Below are 10,226 nucleotides of genomic sequence, written 5' to 3'. Positions count from 1 at the left end.
GTTTTCATTTGCTAATGGGGAAACGCTGTGCTTTGTTCAAAGGTTTACCTTTGATTAAAAAATGTCGGGCGAGCATTTTCTGGTTCTGTGTCTTATGCACGTAAATATTATTTGTATTAAAATATTCTATAAACTGGAGCTGGAAGAAGTGATATACTATAATATATTTGAATCTATGGATTTATAGCCTTTATAGGCATTTCACATATATGTAAATTTTTGATCCTACCAAATTCCTTTATACTGAGTTGATAAAATATTCATGTCTAGTGATATTAGTGTGAGACTTCTCTGATCTTACTACATCTTTCTTACCGAAATTGTGGTTCTAGATGCATTATGGCCAATTTGACCCTTTCCTATCTCTGTAACATTTTACTGAGATTTCTATGATGCTCCGAATAATTATTTAACTTCAGATGGCTAAACAAAATTGCCGATTATGTTTGGTATGAAGAGTATTTGTAGTGCGTATTTATGTGTAGTGAGCGGGACACCAGGGAAAATTGTAAATGATATTTATAAAAGAGGTATGACCTCAAGTGTTCCTTAAAAAGTCAACATATACATATGTGAAAACTTAATCTTTATACTAGACAATAAGGAAAATAGACTCATGATTCTAAATCATTTACAGAAGATTCCCACACTTACTATCACTTTGTCAATCTGTCTTCCAGTTAAAAAATTAGAAGTTATAGACAGCAGTTGTATAAACCCACTACCTGTAAAATTCTCTAATACAAATTTTTCCCCATTTTTTTTAATGAAAAGTAAAATTAAATGTACTAAAAAAAATTCTAGGAAGCTAGAGATGACAATTTATGTTAACCAAAAAATATAATTATTTAGTAAATTATTTCTTGTTTATTAAAATGAGAAAAAAAATGCAAGACCCACTAAAACAACTAAATGTTTAAATGATATATTATCTTGTGAATTGAAAGTCTGTCCCAAAAGATTTTCTGGGAAGAACAATCAATTGATACAAATGTCAGTGCAAACCTGTCAATTTTTAAATTTTTAAAGCATATTTGTTCAAAGTTTTAGCTTGTGTGCATGATACAAATTCCATACATTATTTTCTCAGTGACAATAAAAAGCACAGTTTATTAAAAACTGAAGTAAAAATCAAAATAATTTTTTTTTAAAAAACATCGGTCACAGTTTTGTCATTGGTATGTGGAGGTTGTTCCAAGGGCCCATCCAGAGCTCCTCGTCATCTGACTGCGTGTGGTCACTGTGGAATTCCACAGCTTCCTTGATGCTCTTACTGTCCATCACAGACTCCTGTTCGACTGTGCTTCTCAGCCTGTTCCCCGGGGGCCTCACCGCCGCGCTGTCAGTCCCCAGCGGGCAAGGGGCAAATGTAACCAGAGTTGGTCTTGTGTTCATTTTCTCAGTAGAAAACGGCCCCTTTGACAGAGTGTTCAGGGGGATGTTCTCCTCGTGTGTCACTGCCAACTTGTCTAGTTTCTTAAAATGCCTCCCCAGTCGCACCGGGGAGGCAACTTTCAAGTTATCCATGAGGCAGGCACGGCGGGTTCTCACCACAGAGCCATTCTGTGCAATATAGACATTGCCGTTGACATTACTGTGGACATGAGGGTGGTGAAGACGGTTTCTCTGACACTCAGGAGCACTGTCTTCCCCGGCTGAGCTGGTTTCATAATCTCGATCAACAACTAACTTGATCATTCTTTTTCTTGCCCACTGTCAAAACAGAAACAATAAAGTGAGACATTGTCAAAGGAATTAAAAGGGCAAAAATTACAATGCCTGTCCAGTTCCAAACCTTTGCAAAAAAAAAAAAAAGCTAACAAAGGTATATAAATCAAAAGAAGTAGAGGGAAGCAACTCTATTTACACCAGTTTCTTTCCCACCAATTCTTCATTGAGTTTACAGTTTAATAACTTCTGAAGAAAGTGTTGCTGAGTTGGGAAGTAGACATTTATTTTAGGAAGCACGTGTACTCTTTTAGATAAAATTGCTTCTCTACAAGGAAAACAAAAAGGCATATTATTTATATCTAAGGATCTGTCCATTGTTTGACAGTTGCTATACTATTCAGGAAAGCTAAGTTGAAAGGAATGTATAGCATTGGTATATTCTGTACATACTAATATTTCCATGCCCAGTAGTGTAAAGATATTTTTAAACCCACATTGTTCTAATTCCTAATTAACCCTTCATTGTTGTTTCATTTATTTTGCATAGTTTAGTGCTTTTATTCCATTGAAGTGTCCTGGTTTTCTGGGCCATCACATTGAAATTCATGTTAACTTAAAAGAAACTATTTTCCCATCCTGATAATTTATTTAGTAAAAGTGAAAACTAATTATTATAAACTTTCCTTTTGTAAGCAACTAAAACACAATGGACATTTTCACAAATTTGCTTTTATCATTCCACATTAGAAACGGCAAGGAGCAAAGGTCAAACAATACTAGGTTATTCTCAAAACAATATTACATTTTCAGGATATCTGAATTCCCAGCCCATTGCCCTAAGTAAGCTATGCTTTTTGATTTTCAGATATATATCTTAAAATTTTTGTTTATTTACCCATAAAAATTGCATAAATGTTATTACAATTTAATTTTTCTAAATTCACTGTAATTCATATCCACAACAGAATTGTAGGAAATTTATTTTTTTTAAAAATGTATTTTATTTAACTTCTAATATTGGAAAGTGCCAACTACAAATCCATTTGAACCTGTTCATGATATTTATGATAATACCTTTGCCAGTTGAAATGTACATATATGCAAACCTGCAAAAGTCGACTTTTAGAGATTTCATTTGTTGCAGCTTGTCCTTAGGAGTTATTTTTAAAAGATGCTATAAAGACCACCATAGGTATTTATATAACACATTCCGATAGAGAGGGCCTCCTTGTACTATACAATGCCACGTTGCATTAACAGAAATCCCACTGGAGAATATTGCTTAACTGGTTGCATGTCATGTCTTCTGAATGACTCATACAGGATAGGTGAGTCTGTTTAAAGCTATACTCTAATATACACCTCTGTGTGGGTGGCATACATATCCACTGTTCTGGCACGCTTCTAATCTTAAGTCGGACCAAAAATCGCGATCACGTTCCTCCCCTTCAAGTGTCATGTCAGAGAGCACACAGAAGGCACTGCACACGAGAGCACTCATCACCGCAAACCCCCCACCTACTGTGAGCTCTCCTAAAGGGCTGTGTTGTAACCCTCGGCGTCGGCTCCCGGGGGCTTCCTGCGGCTGGCGCTCCTGCTGGGGTCATACTCGGGCACCTGAAAGCCCCAGGGGCCTCCGGACTGACTTTCGCTACTGCTGGTGGTGCTGGATGCTTCCGACTCCTCCTCGCTTCCCACACCTCCTTCCACCGAAGCCGACTCCATGCTGGCCTCCTCCGTCACGTCTTGAGGTTCAAGGTCAGTTGGTTCTTCGAAGGCGGCCGGCTCCCCTTCCTCTCCTTCTGCTGGGGGCGCTGCTGCTGCTTCTTCTTCTTCTCCCGGCAGCTCTTCTGGTTCTTCAGGTGGCTGCTGCTTCTTGCCTTTGACCTCCACGACTTCTTCCACCACGGGCCTCCTCCTGGCGAGGAATATGTTTTTCCTTGCCTTTTCTCCTTCGGACTCCGTGGAGGACTCTTCCGATTCAGGGGTGGAACTTTCCTCCTCCTCCTCGGGTGTCTCCGACTCCGACTCCTCCTCCGTCGTCTCCGAGTAACTGAACTCGGATTCTGTTTCCGTGTACTCGGTGTAGTCGCTTGAGGTTTCCTCCTCCGATTCCACGGTGCTTTCTGTGGCTTCATCTTGGTCCAGAGTTAGTTTCAAGTAGTCTTTGTCTTCTTCCTCAAGGCGTCTCTGCCACTCTTCACCCTCCAGGTCCACGATGCCTCTTCTCTCTGCCAGCCCTCTAACTTTCTTAAAAATCATGGGGAATATCCTGGCTCTCTTCCACGTTGGGCGCGTCGGCTCCGCGGCTGGTGGCTTTTCAATAGTGACAACTACTTCCTCCTCGCTAGGCTCTCTAATTTCAACTGTGGGTTTAACTTCCTCTTCCTGAAAATCACGAAAATGCAATTGAAGCGTCAGCTGGGGCATGGTTATGATGTGACCTTGACCCACGTAAGTGGAGCAGGAGTGAATCTGCAGGTGACAACTTCGTGCAAGTTACATAACTGCTCTTACGTAAACAGTCACAGCACTATCTACTGGTTTTCCCCACTGTATATACACAGGAGGTGACCTGACAAAAGTGAATTATTTTATGTTGGCTTATATTAATGACAGCACATTTAATGCTTTCTCGTTTTTTTCTTATGCAAAATTTATTTTGCATCTCATATCGAAGGAGAGAGAAATAATCATAACGCCTTCCCTCTCTCATTTGTAGACTTTAATATTTTTATGTATTTCCTTTACAAATATTTCAAATAACCAGGAAATTTTACTATTTTCTTAACTTTGAACAGGTTAGAGCTAGGATATTTCTCTTAATTTTGAACAGGATAACACTATGATATTTCTTTATTGTGTGCATGTTTTTTTAAAATAAATGTTCAAGTAAATTGTTTCAGGCAAAATATAAGAATTAAATATGCACGCCTCATGCTGCTTTAAACAAATATTTCATGAAAAATGTTGGTGACAATATTTTACTTTTTCTCATAACTGAAAAATGGAGACTCTACTTTCTACATTGTCCAGCACACATAAAAAATTGGAGACTGTACTTTTCACAATTTTTTAGATATGCTGGACAATGTAGAAACAAAAGTAAACATTTGTGAAATCTTTTATATATTTTATTTTAATATTATCTGTATGGGGAAACATTTAAGATTTTAGAAAATATAATTTTATTGCAGCTTTATCCCTGATGTCTAACATTTTATAGAAGGATATAAATTAAACTTACATAAAATTAATTTTCTTCTACAGACAAGACAATTGCCAGCATTATTAAATTTCTATGGAAAACATGTAATAAGTGAACAGAATTTCTGATTTTTGGAACATTTTGTAGCCTTCTATGCAAGTATGGTTAACAAATTCTTCTTGGATTATTAACCTTACAGAAGAAAATTACAGAAATTACCTCTTCTTCCTCCTCAGCTTCACCAACCACCTCACCATATTCCTCTTGTCCAGCCGGTGGTAACAAGCGACGGCGACTTCCATATTGAGGCATTTCATACCTGTAATAGAAACTTACAACCTTAAATCTTTTTTTTTTAATGTGGTCTAGGTAGATTCTACCATGACTCTTCTTTTTTCTTCATCATTCAGTCAACAGATACTTATACCTAACTTATTAGGCACCTGGTAAACTAATTACAAAACCAAAAGGTAGGTACTACAACCTGATGACCAATGATTTTTGCCATATGGTACCCTGGAATAACAATAAAAAGAGTCAAGTTATTTCAAAGTAAGTTTTGGGAGAGTCTTTAGGCATATTGTCCCTTAATTAATTGAAAAATTTAGGACACAAAATAGGTTCTTTCTAAAAGTATAATGGCTTCTTCAGAACAAAAAGTCTATCTTTACTGTAAAGCTCTGCTTCAAACATGATCTGTAGTGGTCATTACATTTCTCTACTGTATTTTTAGAAAGCAACTCGTGTGTAGAAATGCTTATTACTAAATTCTGAAGTATGTTTTCTTCTCTTGGGCAAATCTTGAGGGTGACTGGTTAGATGAAATGTTAAACATATCATATAAACAATGATGAATTCAGGAATTGAGCAAATATGATGTCTATTTTTTCCCCATTTAAATAATTTTTACTGCATTCTTAGAGTTGGAGTCAATATTAACAAAGAACATCAAAATGAAACTCAATATAGAAAAATGGTTAAAACCTGACTGAAACTAAAACTAGATATGTTACTTATTTTCTAAGATGCAACAAATAAAATGACACATAACATGAATGGTAGCAATAATCATTTACTAATCCTTATTATTCATAAAAATATTAAGATACTGGATTAAAAAAATCTGAAAATGTACCCATGCTCATAACTGTAATAATCTTGTCCATATTCCTGGCCAGGATCAATTCCAGACTCCAAGGATAACTCCTATTTTTCAAAAAGAGAAATTGTATTTTGAAAACAAATTCTTATTACATTTCAGCTCAAAGTCAGATTTCCAGATCTAGAATTCGATGACTCTCAAAATATTCCTGTCAAAATAACTTTAATTACAAATGTTAGTCAAACATATCCAAATTCGTTTTCTGGCTATGATTGTTTTACACAAAATAAGGTTAAGTTTTTATAACTGAGGGGGTAAATATGGAATTTTTTATAAAGGTAAATCTGCTAAAGGTTACAGATGAGCCTATCTCTTGTTTTAAAACTATCAAAGGCAGTTAATATTTTACATTTTATTAACAGACTTTAGCCTTGAGAAAAATTGTAGCGTTATCTTTACCATTGTTTCATTGTTCTAGTTTCCTGCTGTCTCCTAGTACCCTGAAGACTTCTACTTTTCAAAAGCTATTCTTGAGAAAAGATCTGATAATTACATTAACATGTGATATTTCCCAAGGATGTTTATATTTTAAAACATACTAGATTTAATTAAATATAATTAAACCAATAAAAGCCCTTTCAAGGTTTCTATTTCTAAATTCTAGACAATATCATTTTTGTCCAACTCTACTCTTATAGAAAGATGTTTTTTTCCTGAGATACACTTATGAAGCTAGTTTTAAATAACTAAGTTCAGTTTCATTACATTTCCCTTTTAAATTCTATTTTAACATTGAAGTAGGTTGAACAAGTTAAATTAACTTTGCCATGAAGTAAGAAAAGGGAAGGAGGAAAAAGTAAAGGTATCCACAGGAAAATAGGTTGGTACTTTATTTTTAAAGTCATCTGTTTTTTATAGAATTAATTCTGTTGGTTCAAGGAGATAAAAGTTCTCTGAGACCACTAATATATCATTAGAAAAAAAAAAAAATTCACAGCCTGAATAACCGTCACTTGTGCTCTGTTTGGCAAACTATCTTTTTTTTAACCCTCACTTGAGGATATTTTTTCCATTGATTTATAGAGAGAGTGGAAGTGGGGGGGGAGGGGGAGGTTTGAGAGAGAGAGATCACTGTGAGAGACATCGGCTGGTTGCCTTCTGAATTAGCCCTAAGTAGGGCCAGGGATCAAGCCTGCAATCCAGACAGGTGCCCCTGACCAGGAATCAAACTTGAAATCCTTTTTTTTTTTTTTTTTTTTGTGGAGGCCGATGTTCTAACCATTTAGCAGCACTGGCCAGGGCCAACAAACATATATTTTTTAAAATTGAATTTGTTGACTTAATTCTAGTCAGAAATTGCTATAAAAAATCTGGAGTTAGATTTCTACTGAAAAATAAAACAGCAACACTGGTCTCATATTTTCACGTCATGAATTTAGTTAGTGGTACTATTCCTTATAGCAATTATGGTCTCTACTAGTGACTACTGTGTTCTCACCCATACAGTGTTACTTCTTGTATCCAGCATTACAATAGGATCTCCCATCTGCTCTTCTGTTTTTATATCTAATAAATTCCATTCACTTTATATTACTTTCCTAGATGTTTATTTTAGTTTGCAGTCCCTCAGCTTTACTTATATACAATCTGATGACTGCACTTTACAAATGTTTTGTGAAACAACTGTAACAGGACCCATTTTTGCTGTTAAAACTGCTGCAGTTTACCCACCAGAATAGCAAAGAATAAAAAGGAAAAAATCACCAATACCATGTTTTGGCAGGGACCTGGAGCACTGGAACTTTCATATCCTTCTAGAGAGATTATCAATTAGTAAAACCCTTGGGAAAATGTTTGATAATACTACTAAAGTCAAATAAATGCATATCCTGTTTCACAGAAATTCAATGTAGTTCAATTTATATACCCAACACAACTGGGTACAATTGTACACCAAAATACAGTATTCACAACAGCCAATGTCTGGAACCAATGAACAAGTCCACAAGGTAAACACACTAAAACATCACACAACAGAGGTGAATCTCCCAACAGAATGATGAGCAAGAGAAGCCAGGTACAAATGAAGCCTATTATTCTATACTATTCTATTCATGGAAATTAAAAAAAAAAAACAAACCCAGAAAACTAATATGTACATTAGGAGACAGGTGAAAAGTTTTCAATTAGCACTAATCACAACTCAGATAACCCTCACGGCCTGATACTGCCACTGCACAATGAATGCCTACACTTAGAAAAAAGGAAATCCTATAATTTATGACATGGATGGACCTTGAGGGCATTATGCTAAGATGGACAAGCCAGAAGGAACAAATACTGCATGGTATTGTATCACCTTATATGAATAATCTAAAACATATTTAAATAAGTCACACTCATAGAAACAGGGTAGAAAAGTGGTTGTCAGTGGCTGGGGTGTGGGAAATAGGGGTTGGTAAAGGTTAACTATCAGATGAATGAGGTCTGAGGTTCTAATGTAAAAGATGGTGACTATATTTGATAACATTGTATTCTATAATTGAAATTTGCTTAGAGGACAGAACTTATATGTTCTCACACATAATAAAAGGGAAATAAGTGAGGTGATAGTTGTGTTAATTAACTAAAGAGGGAACTCTTCACAATGGATACATGTATCAAATTACCAGAATTTACACATTAAATATTTTATAATTTTGACAATTAAAATTCAAGAAAGCCAAATTTAAATATATATGTATAGCATTAAAATATTTATCTTGACCAGGTGAGTAGTCTGGGAAAGGGGAAATAATATCTGAGTGTTGAAGTTGACAGGTGTTCTGGAGAGATACTAGGGTGTGTGCACTATGTAAACACTCATCTATTATACCGTGTGATTTGTACCCTTTTAGGCTGCAGTTTTATTCCAACAAAAAGTGTTCACGGTGGGAGAGTCAGAAATGAGGTAGAGAAAGACCAATAAGAAATTGGAAAAAGGTAATATATATATATATCATATTGGGAGGCATTTAATATCCAACATAATTATACTGGTTTATATAAAGTGAATAGGTCTCAGAAATAATACTTTTAAACTAATTGTCCAATACATGTTTAATCTAATACATACAGAGACTGAGAAAAGACCACCAAATGATTTTAACGTCGAAATCTAAATGTCCATCAATGGAAGAATGGATAAAGAAAATGTGGTATATACAATGGAATGTCATTTAGCCTTAAAAAGACGAAATTCCTACCATGTGCAACACCATGGATGAACCTTGGGAACATAATGTCAAATGAAAAAGTCAATCATAGAAAGACACAAGCAGAATGATTTCACTTTTATGAGGTATGTAAAATAGTCAAACTCAGAAATAGACAGAGTGATCATTGCCAGGGGGTGAAGAGAGGGGGGAAAAGTGGTATAAAGTTTCAATTAAGAAGTTCTAGAGATCTATATTTTGCTTATAGCTAACAATATTATTATACACTCAAAAACTTAAGAGTGGAGATCTCAAGTTAGGTGTTCTTACAATTAATTACTTTGAAGTTGAATTTTAATAACTTTTAGCAATAATTAAAAATAAATATGTAAACAGTGCAACTGAGTATATCTCAGATTTTAAAGTTAGAATAAAATAATTTTTTTAGACATGTACTTCTTTTTCCTAAAGGAAGAATAAAGCTCAGCTTTTGCTAGGCACAACATATATCTGGCATCAGATGCCTTTAAGAAAATAAATAGAATAGAAGCAACTGGGGAGGAACCAGGAAACTTAGCCCTTGATTCAATTAGTCATCTGTAATGAGCTGGAAAGGAGGAATAGGAGCCAGTAGAAGAGAGTAACCTGAAGGGTCCTTCTTGGAGACCTGTGCCACACATTACTGAAGGGCAGATCATCTCCTCTTCAGAAAAAAACAATAGACCTGGTGACCATTCAGATTCCCCACTCACTGGAAGAGACACCAAAATGCTCCATGCAGCCCTTGCTACCCTTAGCAGGTGAACCCCAAATTTAGGAAATCATGCTCAGTAGCATACTAAAAAGTGATTTTATGGGCAGATAAAACACTAAATGTTAATTTTTTAAATTTATTTTTGCTAAGAGAAGAAAATTTTACATAGAGAAGACATAGGAAATTAACTTATTGACCTAACAAACAAACAAAAAAACACACAAAAATCAACCAATTACTGATTTTCTTCCTACTATGTTCAAGTTGCTGGGCTGGGAGTTAATATGTTAAATTTTA

At 35.4% G+C, this 10,226-nt stretch overlaps 1 protein-coding gene and 1 non-coding gene across 7 annotated transcripts in view; both read right to left on the bottom strand.

Annotated features, from left to right (window-relative positions):
- Positions 1-1,090: 1,090 nt before the first annotated feature.
- The window catches only part of PCDH15 (protocadherin related 15), a 590,647-nt gene continuing 581,511 nt past the window's right edge, over positions 1,091-10,226 (bottom strand). For 3 of the 6 annotated variants that reach the window (XM_054728735.1, XM_054728734.1, XM_028127589.2), the window contains 3 exons: positions 5,099-5,198; positions 4,051-4,059; positions 1,091-1,713 (listed from right to left, as the gene is read on the bottom strand). In XM_054728735.1, coding sequence (XP_054584710.1) covers positions 1,162-1,713; positions 4,051-4,059; positions 5,099-5,198 — 661 coding nt within the window. In that variant the 3' untranslated portion in view covers positions 1,091-1,161. Of the gene's footprint in view, positions 1,714-3,193; positions 4,060-5,098; positions 5,199-6,014; positions 6,086-10,226 lie in introns of all 6 variants that reach the window. The other 3 variants (XM_054728732.1, XM_054728733.1, XM_054728731.1) reach the window with 2 other exon arrangements.
- Positions 8,089-8,226, bottom strand: LOC114226882 (U4 spliceosomal RNA). Its single transcript, XR_003612991.2, has one exon. It is a non-coding gene; the product is annotated as a U4 spliceosomal RNA (small nuclear RNA).

Source organism: Eptesicus fuscus, chromosome 17, assembly GCF_027574615.1.
Source record: "Eptesicus fuscus isolate TK198812 chromosome 17, DD_ASM_mEF_20220401, whole genome shotgun sequence".
NCBI lineage: Eukaryota > Metazoa > Chordata > Mammalia > Chiroptera > Vespertilionidae > Eptesicus > Eptesicus fuscus.
The sequence above is the reverse complement of the archived record's forward strand: the minus strand, read 5'-3'. Positions and strand labels throughout refer to the sequence as shown.